The 15177-nt window shown below is 41.1% G+C and overlaps 1 protein-coding gene across 5 annotated transcripts in view; it reads left to right on the top strand.

Moving 5' to 3' along the window:
• The window catches only part of ZNF18 (zinc finger protein 18), a 30979-nt gene extending 17643 nt beyond the window's left edge, over positions 1–13336 (top strand). For 3 of the 5 annotated variants that reach the window (XM_023653524.2, XM_005597792.4, XM_023653525.2), the window contains exons 5-7: positions 6028–6112; positions 6771–6875; positions 12053–13336. In XM_023653524.2, the coding sequence (XP_023509292.1) occupies positions 6028–6112; positions 6771–6875; positions 12053–12825 (963 nt within the window). In that variant the 3' untranslated portion in view covers positions 12826–13336. The remainder of the gene's footprint in view (positions 1–6027; positions 6113–6770; positions 6876–12052) is intronic. The other 2 variants (XM_023653526.2, XM_070226570.1) reach the window with 1 other exon arrangement.
• Positions 13337–15177: the final 1841 nt, after the last annotated feature.

The raw sequence follows: 15177 nt of genomic DNA, 5'->3' as shown, positions 1-15177 counted from the left end.
CATACCTTTCGAGATTTTACTTATTGTTAGTGCTCCTGGGCAGCCTCCTTTTATTGATGTTCTTTATCCCAATACCAAAGCAGTGTTTCTCCCTCCAAAGTCCACCTCTTTGATCCAAGCAATGGATTAAGGTGTTAAAACAGTTTTTAAGGCCTACTACCTGAGGAGGACCTTTGCTCAGGCTATTGCTGCAACTGAAGAAGACACTGAGAAGACACTGATGCAATTCTGGAAGGATTAAAATATCTATGACTGCATCAAGAACCTTGCTTGGGCTTGGAGTGATGTCACCAAGGAGTGTATGAATGGCATCTGGAAGAGGACACTCAAGAAGTTTGTCCATGACTTCAAAGAATTTGCCTAGGATGAGGAGGTTGCAGAAATCAAGAAGGCTGTGTGTCAGATGGCGAACAACTTTAACCTGAGTGTGGATGAGGGTGACATTGAGGAGGTCGTAGAAGTGGTTCCGGAGGAACTGACTAATGAGTCGTTGGAACTGGAACAGGAATGTATAGCTGAAGAAGAGGCAAGAGTAAAGGAAACTGCAGGAGAAGAAAAAGAAGAATAACCCCCAAGAAAATTCACAGTGAAGAGTTTAACAGAAGCTTTTGCAGACCTCAACAAGCTCCTTAAAAAGTTTGAAAACATGGACCCCAACACTGAAAGGTTTTCGTTAATAGAGAGGAATGTTCATGGTACATTACCTGCTTACAAGCAAATCTATGATGAAAAAAAGAAACAAACCAAGCAAACCACCATAAGACATATTTCTGAAAAGAGTGACACCTCCTCAAGAAGAGCCTTAGGCAAGTCCTTCAGGAGGTGTTCCAGAAGAAGCATTGTTATCACAGGAGGTGACAGCTCCATGCATGTTATCACCCCTGAAGACCTTCCAGTGGGACAAGATGTGGAGGAGGAAGACAGTGATATTGATGATCCTGACCCTGTGTAGGTTTAGGCTAATGTGTGTGTTTATGTCTTAGTTTTTAACAAAAAAGTTTAAAAAGTAAAAGAAAATAAGTTTTAAAAACAGAAAAAAGCTTATAGAATAAGGATATGAAGAAAGAAAATATTTTTGTACAGCTGTACAGTGTATTTGTGTTTTAAGCTATTGCAAAAAAGTCAAAAAGTTAAAAACATTTTAAAGTTTATAAAGTAAAAAAATTACAATAAGCTAAGGTTAATTTATTATTGAAGAAAAATTTTTAAAAATAAATTTGGTGCAGCCTAAGTGTTCAGTGTTTATGAAGTCTACAGCAGGGTACAGTGATGTTCTAGGCTTCACATTCACTCACCACTCACTGACTCACCCACAGCAACTTCCAGTCCTGCAAGCTCCATTCATGGTAAGTGCCCTTTATAGGCGTACCATTTTTGATTTTTTATAGTGTATTTTTACTGTACTTTTCTATGTTTTTATACACAGATACCATTGTGTTACAATTGCCTTAGCATTCAGTACAGTAACATGCTGTACAGGTTTGTAGCCTGGAAGCAGTAGGCTATACCATATAGCTTAGGTGTGTAGTAGGCTATACAATTTATATTTGTGTAAGTGCCCTCGATGATGTTCACACAATGACAAAATTACCTGGTAATGCGTTTCTCAGAACATATTCCCATCGTTAAACGACACCTGACTGTATTAGATCTCTTCAAGTTGTCCTACAGCTTACTGATGCTCTTTTCTCTTTCTTTCTTTTCAATCTCTGTGTTTCATTTTGGATAGTTTCTGTTTTTATGTCTGCAAGTTCATTAATGTTTTCTTCTCTAGTTTCTAATTTGAGATTAATTCCATCCAGTGTACTTTTCATCTCAGGTGTATTTTTCATCTCTAGAAGTTTGAATTGGGGCTTTATTATCTTTCATGTCTGTACTTAACATGTTCAATCTGTCCTCCAGCTTCTGAAACATATGGAATATGGTTATAATATATGCAGTAATATCCTTGTCTACTAATTTATTACCTATGTCAGTTCTGAGTCAGTTCCAATGGATGGATTGGTCTCCTCATTATGAGATGTTTTCCTGCTTCTTTGCATGTCTGGGAATTTTTGATTGGCTGTCAGACATTGTGAATTTTACCTTGTTGAGTGCTGGATAGTTTTGCATTTCTATAAATGTTCTCGAGCTTTGCTCTAAGATGTGGTAAAGTTACTTGAACATAGTTTGTTATATGGCACCAGAGAAGTCTTTAGTTTAGGGCTAGTTTTTCCCCTGTACCGAGGCAATGCCCTTCTGAGTACACTACCTGATTCTCCTTGATGTACAAGGTTTTCCACTCTGGCTGGTGGAAATATGAAGTATTTCCAGCACTGTATGAGCTCTGGGGATTGTTCCCTCTGCTTCTTTTGGGGAGCTTTCCTGGACTTGAGGGGGACCCTCTGCAGATCTCTGGAGCTCTCTCTGCAGCTCCCCTCAGGTCTTCTGCTCTGCTAACTCTATAACCCCCTTGACCTCCTCCTGCTCAGCTGGGGCTGCCCGGCTCTGCCAAATTCCCCCTCGCTGTGCTGCTGCCTGGATGCTTCTCCAGGCAGTAAGTTTGGGCAACTGTAGGGCTCATCTAATTTCCTTTCTTGCTTTTAGGAATTTCTGTTCTCTCTGCCTAACGTGCAATGTCTGCAAACCATTGTTTTGTATATTTTGCCCCCTTTTTTAGCTGTTTCAGGCAGGAAGGTAAATCCAGTCTCTGTTACTCCATCTTGGCTATAAACAGAAGTCTCTGGGACAGGTTTATCTTGATTGTGTAGATAACAACTCTGTAAGTTGCTTTGATAAAAAGAGTTTTTCAGGAACCTAAACACCTTAATCAAAATCTTGTTTCCAGCCTTTGGGACACTCTTCTTGGGACTCAGCTCATGAGGTACTTTAGAGGGAAGGTGAAGATAGGAAGCCAGTAGGTGCTGCTTGATGTGCTGCTGAAGACCAGGCCTGAGCTTCAGCTTTCCAGGCTCAAAGATTTAGACACCAGAAAACCAACGTCACAGTTTACCTTGGGGGAGAGGGTTAGGAGGGAGCAGGGTGGGGGATATATCTTTTTAGTGTCTCAAAGGTGCCCTTCTTCCTGCTTTTAAGGTACCCAGAAACCAAATTGCTAGGCAGGAGGTTGCTTGGTTAAAAAGAGTTGAGCACTCTGTCCGATGTTCCCAGCAGGCTTGGTGGACTGTTGTTGCTTCTGCAGTAAGTCAGAGAATCCGTGTGAAAGGTGTGGACGCTTGATGAACATATTTCACCTAGTGCAGTTAAACGCTCACTCCGTGTACCAACATTAACCATGACCTGTTACGGACAGCTTAAAGTCAAAAGATTCAAAATACTCACCAGCACCATATGTGTGTATATGTATGTTTGTGTGTATGTATTTATAGAATTCTCTGTATTATATTAGCAGATAATTGATTAATAGCCGTTCAACCCAAACAAACCAAAGTCATCCCTCCCCAATCCCAATATCCCTCCCCCAAACTAACAACAGCTGTTTGCATCAGAAGGACCCTGATATTTAAGGGAACTATTTTCTAAGTGAAGGAAATTTTTAAATATAAGTCATCACGCCCTCTAATCTCTTCCATAAGTTAGGAACTTCGTGAATGATGCCAGAGTAATGAAGCAGCATCCCTCCTCGGTGGTACTTCATTATTAGAAACGGTGACTGTGTTAGAACCTCACATAGCCTCCAGGATGCATTTACTCACATTCTGGCATTTTCAGACTTTGAGAAAGGAACACTATACAGTAAACTCTTTGTGCAAGTCAGTCGTGACACTGTCTCCTCAACCCACATGGTGGTGCTGTTTCCACACAAAATCGAGATGATTTCCCTGTCAAATGCTATACTTCCCTCCTTCCAGGATAGGAATTTAGATTAAATGAGAAAAAGACAAGATGGCTGCAGTTGGTGTCTTGCCCCTTAAGTAAGTGGTTTTATTCAAGCATCCCAGCTTGGCAATTCCTTTAAGCTGGAGAACCACTATTTAGAGACTCCTGAATCATCTTTTCTGGTTTTTGAAATGGCTGATTGTGGCCCATAGGGGTTTTGGTGGCTGTCTTCTTTTTTGCCTTTACTGTACTTGGTAGCTACCATTCTGGTACCCACAGAATAGGCCCTGTATCCAGCAACCAGGTGGCCAAGCTGATATTACTATGGTTGGCATGCCCATCCTTTTCTGTGCCAGTGCTGAAACAAGAGACTGTTCTGACCATGAAAACTGAGGACTCCCCTATTATGCAATGTTTGCTCAAGCTGGTTATTTTTAGGAGATTTAGGTAGCTTCATTCACAGAAGATCAACAAAATAAGCTAACAATTCCTACTTTAAAAATAAAAAATTTAAAATTAAAGTTCATACTAAAAATGTGGTTATAGTTAATAGTTAAATATGTAGTTAAATATATTGAGGTCACTTTTCACATGTTCACCCTAAAAAAATCTAAACCCTCTCTTTCTTTTTAAAATTTGTGCTTAGTATCTGGTAGTTACAGACTTTTTGGTCTCTCCATTCATTTTCAGCCCTTTGCACTTCCCTTGGATGTGCTCCAGGGCAGACTTAATTTAGGACTGAGAATGGCTTCCCTGAGTAGCATACCATGTGCGAGAGGAAGATGACTTCATCTTTCCTTCTTCCTCTCCTCATTTTTGCTCCATGTAGCCTGGCTAATCCTGACAATAATGGACGGCTACCAACTTTGGGGCTCCTGAAAGTGCAGGGAATCCCTTAATTCTCTCTGCAAACCCTTGGGGGTGAGTCTGGGAGACTGAGTATCCCATAGACTGCATATGATAGGAATAATAATATGTATCACCTACTGAGGACTTCTTTGCTGAGGGCTTTATTTCACCCAGACGACATAGATTGAGTGCCTGCTCTGTCCTGGGCAGGGTCTTGGGGACTGGGAAGGTACAGTGGAGAGTCCTTTTCTCATGGAGTTTGCATGCTAGTAGAGGCAACTGTCAATCAAATGCTTATGTGTGTATACATACACACAAATATTTAATAAACTGTGATGAATGCTATGAATGAAAAGTATAACATGCTATGAAAACAAGTGACACTTGCATTATTTCTCTTAAACTTCCTGGCAATTTTTTGAGTGCAGTACTATAAATAGGTGAGGACTGAGGCTCAGAAAGATCAAGTTACTTGCTTAAGACCACACAGCTAGAAAGTGGCAAAGCTGGGACTTGAAACCCTGTATGTCTGGCTCCAAAGACTGTGCTATTAATCACTCTGCTATACAGACTGAGTTTCTAACAGTCAGCTCCTTCTTGGGAAGATCAAAATTTGAATTCACAAAAGTAGACTCTAGTTACACAGCCTTCTCAGTTTTGAGTCTCCGGTGCCCCGTTCCATAGGAACAGAAGGGCATGTTTTGGGGGTAATTGAGGGACACTTTGCTCCAGAGAACCTATCAATTTCCCACTACCTGGGAGTAAAACTGATTTGATGTCAGACCCTAAACTCAGAACTCCTGGGAGTTTCCCACTGTGTCTGGCTGCAGCATCTCCTTCTGCTCTGAATCCACCAGGCTCTGTTTTAGAGGGAGACTTACAACTCAGTTGACTTCACTGTTGACTCTTCCCACCTTTTTGCTGATTCACACTTGCTTTTCCAATAAATTCCTTTAAATTTCTTTGCTTCCCCCCCTTGAATTTCCAGATTTTAAAGAACTATTGAGACTATCAGGCTCCTACTGTTCAAAGGCCTAACAATTAAAAGCACCGAAAGAGTTAAAGAAAGGAGAGTGTAGAAAAGGCTCCTGCCTTCTCTTTGTTCTCCAATCTTAAATAGATGCAACTTAAAAAAATCCAGAACTTAAAACCTAAATATTTTTAGCCAGAATAAGAAATACTGGTGTAGGGACTGGAGTTTTCTGTTTGGCCTCTTCCCTTGAATCACCTCCCATGATTTCTTAGATCTCGTGACGGCCAGAATCCTAAAGCATATTCCTTTCTTCTCAGCTTTCCTATAGGCAGACAAGGCAGAATTCAAAAACCTTCATTGGAGTCACGGGATTGTGTTTTTTCTAGGAGCAGTGGAGGCACCTGGATTCTTCTCAAAAGGAGCAATACTGGGATCTCATGCTGGAGACCTACGGGAAAATGGTCTCAGGAGGTGAGGGCGAGGGTTAGCCTGAGGGAAGGAGATGGAAAGACTGTTAAACATTTTCTGCGTACTCATAGAGATGGCTGCTCTGCTTGAAGTTCTCTGCATGAAGGAAATTGTTAGAGATACAGTTGGGAACTGGAGATAGGAGAGTTATAGTAAGAACTTCCTTGTATTGAAAGTGTTCTGTGTGCCAGGAACTGTTGTGGGTACATTGCCTACAGTAACTCTTTAATCTATGAAATGGGTGACGGTATTCCCATTTTAGAGGTGATGAAAGTGAGTGTCAGATCAAGTCACTTGCTCACTGTTATGTAGCTTGTAAGTGCCGAACTCTGTAGCTGACTCGGTCCCTGCTCTTTTCTACTAAACCACACAGTCCCAACCAACCATTAGTGGGGTCCCAATCATGACTCTTGCACTAGACTGCCAGGTGGTATGCAGGCCCTTCTGGCCGTCTGCCCAGATTCTTCTTTTTGTGGCCTTTACCATATATCCTAGCCATCTTGTGAGTACTGGTGCCTTGGAAGCTCCACAAATCCATCCCAGATGGGTTTCCTTAAGTGGGCTCCAAAGCCTTCATATTTCTACTTCACACAGGGTGTGCCTTTGAAAGACGCATCTTGGTCCCCAGTCCTCCCCATTTATCTTTCTCTCTGTGTATCAGGCATGTCCAATTCCAAGCCTGACCCAACTTCAACAGAGTGTGGGGAAGAGCTGGCAGGAGTGTACCTTCATATCAGCGAGAAGATCCCAAGACCTACCTGCACAGGTGAGTGATCTTTCATTGGTCCAGAGCCATTTCTGACCTGTCATTAAATTGGAGGTGGTGGGGAGGTATTAGGGACTTGATTTCTATTTCATTGGTTATAACTAGCCATGATCTGGTCAGTCCAGTTTGAATACCGAGGTTATCCTTATCTCTGGCTATCGGGCTGTTGACGTGTATATTTAATCATGAAAGAAAGACTACACATCAGATCTGCTGCCTTCAGTCTTGTCTGCTGTGACAGCTTTCTTTCTCAGAGAGAGTTAAGATTAGTACAGATTAAGACCAATACAAATATGGGTAGAATTCCATTACAAAAAAAGATTTTGTAACAGCTATTATTCCCCTTCCTAACTCTTTTGTTTTCCTTTTCTTATTCTGGTTAGAGTGAATAGTAACCAGCCCATCCTCAACAAAATAAAACAAACAGAAAAACATGTTTTAGCTAATCTCCATGCACTTAACTTTCTTGAACAACAACAACAAATACTTCATATAAATCATGTATTTTAAGACTAGGGAAGAAGAAATATGCACTTGTTCTGTTGTAAAATAGCAATTACCCTTTGCCTTCTACACTCTTTAAAACATTGTGGTTATGTGAAACCTTACTATCAAACCTACCTACACACACACACACACACACACACACACACACACACACACACACACACCCCACCCCCACTTTCACATATACCAAAGATCCCAGAACTGTGGAGGAAGAAAAAGACCAAGGATGAGAATTGTATGACAAGCCATTCTTTCTGCCCACTGGGCTCTAATTAATTATTTTCCTTTGCTAATATACCATAGAGAGAGCAAGCATCAGATAAGACATATGATTTTAATTTTGTTTTTTTAGGATTGGCACCTGAGCTAACATCTGTTGCCAGTCTTTTTGTTTTCTTCTTCTTCTTCCCAAAGCCCCCCAGTACATAGTTGTATATTCTAGCTGCAGGTCCTTCTAGTTGTGCTATATGGGACGCTGCCTCAGGGTGGCCTGATGAGCGGTGCCATGTCCGTGCCCGGAATCCGAACTGGTGAAACCCTGGGCCACCGAAGCAGAACGTGCAAACTTAACCACCCGGCCATGGGGCTGGCCCCTGATTTTAATTTTAAGCAATATATTTATCATAATACTATTTCACAAAGATTGCTTTGGAGCAGCATTTTTCAAACTGCATTTCATGACCAATTAGTCAGTTGAGAAATCATTTTATTGGGTTGCAACCAGCATTTAAAAAAATGAGAGGGTCACAACTAAAAGGACCCACAACTAAAAATACACAACTATGTACTGGGGGGCTTTGGGAGAAAAAGGAAAAATAAAATCTTTAAAAAAAAAAAATGAGGGGGCTGGCCTGGTGGTGTAGTGGTTAAGTTCACATACTCCGCTTTGGTGGCCTGGATCCTGGGTGCGGACCTATACACCTACATTAAGCCGTGCTGTGGCAGCATCCCATATGGAAGAACTAGAAGGACTTACAACTAGGATATACGACTATGTACTGGGGCTTTGGGGAGAAAGAAAAATGAAATGATAAGATTGAATGGAAAATATCAGAATGCAAATAGAAAACATGAGATGTTGGGGTAGATGGTGTTTCAGGAAATTTTTGTTCCAAATGTGTGTCTATATTCAATACAAATATATTTCTTACTGTGGGTAGCAGAAAAAAAGTCTGGAAATACTGCTTTAGAGGTCATTGCAGTGGGATTTTTATTTTAATAGACTTGACTTTTTACAGCAGTTTTAGTTTCACAGCAAAATTGAGCAGAAGGGACAGAGATTTTCCTTATACTCACTCGCAGTAGAATTTTATTTGTGATATATAGCTCACTGTATCTCCATATCGCCATTCTTTTGTTTTTCCCCTTCCTCCCACCTGCTGACATGAACCCATTAGATCTTACCTTGAGCCAGACTGTGGAGAGTCTACAAAGCCAGCCTGGCTTGATAAGGCAAAGAAATGCCATTGTAGGTTCTTGAGAGGGAGGATATGTGGGCGGAGGTTGAGGAAGTAGCCATGTGCAGGACAGACTGGAAGGGGACGCTTAGAGCAGAGGAGCCCTGTGGGAAGTCGATGTGGGAGTCCAGGTGTGCAGGGACGAGATCCTGGACTTGTGTGGCAACAGCAATAACAAGATTGGAAAGGACTGGTTCAATCTAGGAGACACAACAGTTAACCGGTCGGCCAGATCTGGACTCACACCAGGGGGCAGAAGTGACAGGAGGGAGTGTATATGCTATTTTGTTTGACTATGTGGAAGAACAGCTCACAGTTAAAGCAGGGCAGCAGGGAAGTAAGTCTCAAAAAGCTAAATACTTGGGGCCAGACCGTGGCCGAGTGGTTAAGTTCACACACTCCGCTTCAGTGGCCCAGGGTTTTGCTGGTTCAGATCCTGGGTGCAGACATGGCACCACTCATCAAGCCCTGCTGAGGTGATGTCCCTCATAGCACAACCAGAAGGACCTGCAACTAGGATATACAGCTATGTACTGGGGGGCTTTGGGGAGAAGTAGGGGAAAAAAAAAAAAAAGATTGACATAGATGTTAGCTCAGGTGCCAATCTTTAAAAAAAAAGCTATATACTTATACTTCTGATAAAAATTCCAAGGAATTAAAAAATATATATTTGTAAAAATGTTTCCTAAGTAGTTATCTGGAAGAATACTGCAAGAACAGTAAAAAATTTTGAAAAAGAATATTTCATTAAGATTAGATGTGTAGATTTTGAGGCTGTCATTTTAAAAAGGTAAAATCATTAAAATAGTGGGATCCTGATATAAAAATAGTTGTATAGACCAATGGAACAGAAAAGGGAGCCTAGGAAGAGAAGCTGGTCTCTAAGAGTTGAATGGACAGTGAAGGAAGCAGCATCTCACGGTCCCAGAGAGAGTTGCTCTTCACTGAGCAGAATCAGGACACAGACTCTTTGGGAAAAGGAATCTGTCTACATTTGTTGTATGTCATATATCGAAATAAGTTCGAAATAGATGAAAAAGACATAAAATATGGAAATAAAATAACAACAGAGGAAAGTGGCTGAATATTTGACTCATATCTGGATGGGGAAGATTTTTATAAGTATAAAAGCAATATTTAAAATCATTAAGGGAAAGATGAATAGACTTGAGTATATTTAAAAAGAAAAAAACCACAACTCCTATACATAAATATAATCCCAAACAAAATTAAGTTAACTGAATTGGTGAAAAGCATTTTTCATGAGCATGACAAGTAAATGATTATTTTTCTTAACATAGGAAGAGTTTATGCAAATTGATAAGAAAAAAATGACTTTCCTAATAAAAAATGGACAGCAGACTTGGAGTATGAAAAATAGCTCATAAATGTGAGAAAATTTATCCTTCAATAACTAAGACAACATTTATAATAATGAAAAACTATTTTTCACCCTCATTTGTCTAAATGGCAAATATTTAAAAAATATTCAATATTCAACTCATTTGAACACTTGCCTCCCCTCTGCCCAGCTTCCCGTACCAGAGGATGGCATAGTTATTCTGGACATCCATTTGCTAGTAGGTGTCAAGAGCCTTAGTAAAATATTCATGCCTGTTGACGCAGTAATTCCACTTTAAGAAACGTCCTTTAAGGTTTTCATCAGAAATGTGTGCAAAATTTATGAAGAAAAATGCTTATCATCATTATTTATAGTAGGAAAAAATACAATAAACGGATTTTCACAGTAGGAGAATTCTTAAATAAATTATGTGTTTATTATTATGCGTTTTTTATGACATCTTCCGTGATGTCAGCTCTTTAAAATGCTATTTATAAAGCCTTCTTTAAAAAGAGAATACTTTGGGGCTGGCCCCGTGGGATAGTGGTTAAGTTCGTGTGCTCCACTTCTGTGGCTCAGGGTTCACAGGTTTGGATCCTGGGTGCGCACCTAGCACTGCTCGTCGAGCCACTCTGTGGCAGCATCCCACATAAAATAGAGGAAGACTGGCACAAATATGAGCTCAGCGACCATCTTCCTCAGCAAAGAGAGGAGGATTGGCAACAGATGTTCGCTCAGGGCCAGTCTTCCTCACGAAAAACAGAAGGGAAGAAGGAAGGGAGGGAAGGAGGGAGGAAGGAAGGAAGGAAAAAAGGAAAGAAGGGAAATGGATGAGGCTTTTTTTAAAAAAAGAAGAGAATATCTGTCATTTGTGGGGAATGTGTTCTCAGACTGTGAATTAACAAGTTCAGGTTTAGTTCTCTAGCAGATTCCTGGGTCTCTAGCAGATATTTCAAAGATACTAATATAGGAAAGAGAAAGGTAAATAACTTCTTCAGATCTATAGGAATAAAGTAATTTATAAAAGTTGAAAATAAATTCTACCACCAAAATAAAAATCTTTACTATATGTATCATTAAGTGGTAATAACCAAAAACCCAAGTTATGATCAGACAAACAAAATGTTAACTGTGATACAAATTAGTGAAGCACACGTGAGCGCTGGAATCAGGCCTAGACTGAGAGAGTCCCTTTTATGCTGCAGCCTCGCTGCACGTTAAAACCACAGTAAAATGACACAGTGCATTTCGTGAATCTTTGGATTACTTGTGAATGGGAGAATCTATGTGAAGTTGATAAATACCACCATTTACAATTTCAATGCTACAAAGACAAGATATAGTACTGTACACACAATATCATATCAATTATGTCAGAAAAAAGCACGCATGTATGTATAAGTTAAAGACTGGAAGGCAATTGATGCTCATAGTTGTTACCTCTGGGTAGTATGATTGAGGTTGATTTGGTTTTCTTCTGTATACTTTTCGAATTGTTTTTAGTGATCCTATTTATATTTTATAATCAGATAAAAACCAATCATTTTCTAAAGCAGTACTCTCATATAATACGCTTGTTTTTCCTGGGCCTTCAGAAATGCGTGCTGCTTATTTATAGGGTGTCAGCAGAGCCCTGTCTGCGCCCTCCTCTGCCATCAGACGTTCTCAGCTCCAGAGCTGACTCCCTTAGCCTGGACAGAAGTGAAGTGAGGGCCAGGAGCTCGGGCTGGATAATATTTCTCTTCCTCACTCACTGATGCCCTCTTGGTAGAAAGAATTAATGTTTTATGATGACCCTTTCTTTGACATATGAATTAGAGAATGGGGTATACCATTTATTGAACTATTTCAAGCCTTCTTTCCTCTTTTAGGAGACAGACAGGAGAATGACAAAGAGAACCTAAACTTGGAAAACTATAGGGACCAGGAACCTCAAGCCTCAGGAGAGGCACCTTCTCAGGCTTGCTTGAGTGGCCTCTTCAGTGAGGATGAGCCGAGACGCTTTGGAGAAGGAGAGACTCTCCCTGAGGCTCAGGAAAACCTTCAGGGTGAGGGGCCAGGGGGCCAGCTCTCTCCCCAAGAAAGGACTTCTGGGAAACAGCTGGGTCAGCATTTGCCGAGTCCACATCCAGGAGAACTGTCCATGCTGTGGCTTGAGGAGAAGAGAGAGGCCTCCCCGAAAGGGCAGCTGCGAGCCCCCATGGCCCAGAAGCTCCCCACCTGCAGGGAGTGTGGGAAGACCTTTTACAGGAATTCTCAGCTTGTTTTTCACCAGAGGACTCACACTGGAGAGACGTACTTTCAGTGCCCCACCTGCAAAAAAGCCTTTCTGCGGAGTTCAGACTTTGTGAAACATCAGAGAATTCACACAGGAGAGAAGCCCTGTAAATGTGATTACTGTGGGAAAGGCTTTAGTGACTTCTCAGGGTTGCGCCACCACGAGAAAATCCACACAGGAGAGAAACCCTATAAATGTCCCATCTGTGAGAAGAGTTTTATTCAAAGATCAAACTTTAATAGGCATCAGAGGGTTCACACAGGAGAGAAACCTTATAAATGTTCCCGCTGCGGGAAAAGTTTCAGCTGGAGCTCGAGCCTTGATAAACATCAAAGATCCCACTTAGGAAAGAAGCCCTTTCAATAGCCAGGCTCTCTTAGCCCATTTCTATTTCCCGGTCCATTTAAAAATACTTACCTCCATCCAGAGAAATTACGTCTCTTAGAGGACATTCCTGTTCTTTTTTTCATGGATTGGAGAGGAGAGACTTGAACACGGTTTTGGACTCAGAGGATGTATTGGCCTCTGGATTGGATTTCACACTAATTATTTCTTGCTTCTACATCCTGAGAAAGAATAGTCTTCATCTTTCAGCTCATCCCTTCTTTTGGACCCCTTGGGAAAAAAGTATCACTTGGAGATCCCGTTTTGGAAGTGCTATCTGGGAAAGTTTAACCGGATTAGCTGCAATTGCTGCTCATGGGAAGAACCTCAGATCAACCCTTTAGAACTGGGGTCCTAGATCAGGTCTTCTGCTACAGAAGGGGGAGCAGAGAGGCCCAGTGAGCTCACGTGTGTTCTTTGTCATATGGATGCAAAATTAGCTTTTAAGTGTCCCTTGTTTTAAATAAACTTAGTAGAGTCACTTGTTTTCTTATTTGTGTGTGAAGTATCAGTGTGTGTTGACTGTAAGTTAGTGCATTTTCTCATAGAATACCCTAAATGGGAGTCCAGCTCCTAGATCAGCCCGTACAAACCTGTCAAGTTTATCAGTCAGCTGGACAGTGATAGGAAAGTGCTACCCTGGTGCCTGGGTGTGAGAGCTTGGCCAGTGCAGGGCACTCTTTGTCTCAGGTAAGTCTGTCCGTGGTATCCTCTTTCTGAGCCCACTTCCCATTTGCTCATGCACCTCAAGCCGCCCTTCTTTCTCCTGGCGTCCACTTAGGCTATAATTTTTGCCAGTGTTCTGCTTTGAAATTATGTTTATTATCTCATTTTGTTTGTAGGTGTTAGGAAGAAATCAATAGTATTGATCTAACTTGTAGTGTGTCTAGAGGTTTATTAACACATATATCTAACCTGTCCTCTTGTCCTTGTCTTCAAAAGTTACATGCCCCAGAGTGTCCTGCTTTCATCTAGTGAGACTTCTACCTTCCTTCCACCTTGGTCCTCCCCTTGCCTGCTCTTATTGTTCTGTTCTTGATGAGGATCAGGAGGGATGATGCTAATGAGGAGGACGGAGCTATCTCTCTGAAAGCAGATTAACCTGTAGGCAAGAAACTCTAAAGTGTTGGCAAACAATGGGAATTACATTACTGACTGATGAGAGGAGAGACAAACTCAAGTTGGAAATCCTGCATTCCAGAGGAACTTATTATCTTCCTTATAGCATGAAGATGAATAAGGCCCCTCTTCGGGGGATGCAGGAACCACAGGGGAGAAAGCAGGAAAATCATAGTGGAATTGTTATTAGATTCTGTATTCTGCATAGCAGAGATTTGTAGGAATTTTATGTTTTAGATCAGGAGTTCTCAAAGTGCGGTCCCCGGACCGGCAGCATCGGCAATTTGTTAGACTTATTGAATCATAAATTCTGAAGGGTGGGGCCCAGCAACCTTTGTTTTAACAAGCCCTCCAGGGGATTCTAATGCCTGCTCAAGATTAAGAACCACTGTTCTAAACAGTAATTAATCCAAGAATAGGAATGATCCTAGAAGGAATACTGAGTCCTTCCAGACTTTTCTTACCAAACAAGCCTCCCCATAGAACTCTTTAAAACTCATTAAAATTGTGGAACTCTTTGGACTTGCAGTGAAAATTTGTTCCACAGAGGAAATTCTGGGAAACTGTCAGGTTAAACATCTCTAGGTGAAGGCTTTCTCCTTAGGTCTCTCTTAAATGATCTGAAGGATTATAGAGATACAAGCAAACAACCTACCTTGTTCACAGTTGTGTTCTCAGCAAATAGTAGGTGTTAGATAAAAATTTATTGAATGGATGTGTGAATTCATGAAGGTAAATATCACATATATACTTCCCTTATCCTATAGAGTGGTGACCAGCAAAATATGGCCCACCGTCTGTTTTTGTAAATAAAGTTTTATTGGAATGCGGCTACACTTATTCATTTATGTATTTTCCATGGCTGCTTTTGGGCTACAGTGGCAGAGTTGAGTAGTTACAACAGAGACAAATGCCCTGCAAAGCCTAAAATATTTACTATCTGGCCCTTTACAGAAGAAGTTTGGTGACCCCTGAGCCAGAGTAATGATTCTCAAGTCATAATGTGCATATAAATCACCTGGGGAACTTGTTAAAATGTGGACTCTAATTCATGGGTGATGCTGATGCTGCTAGTTCACATAGTAGCTGGGAGCTAGAGCACTGAGAATAGTGCCGTGTAGAAACATCAGGGCTCGAGTGTTTGTGGCTCATTTCTCTTGGTCTCTTCAGGATCATTTATGACTCTGCAACTCTCAAAGCCTGGACCAGACACAG

This window comes from Equus caballus, chromosome 11, assembly GCF_041296265.1.
Source record: "Equus caballus isolate H_3958 breed thoroughbred chromosome 11, TB-T2T, whole genome shotgun sequence".
NCBI lineage: Eukaryota > Metazoa > Chordata > Mammalia > Perissodactyla > Equidae > Equus > Equus caballus.
This window is presented reverse-complemented; position numbering and strand designations above follow the sequence as displayed.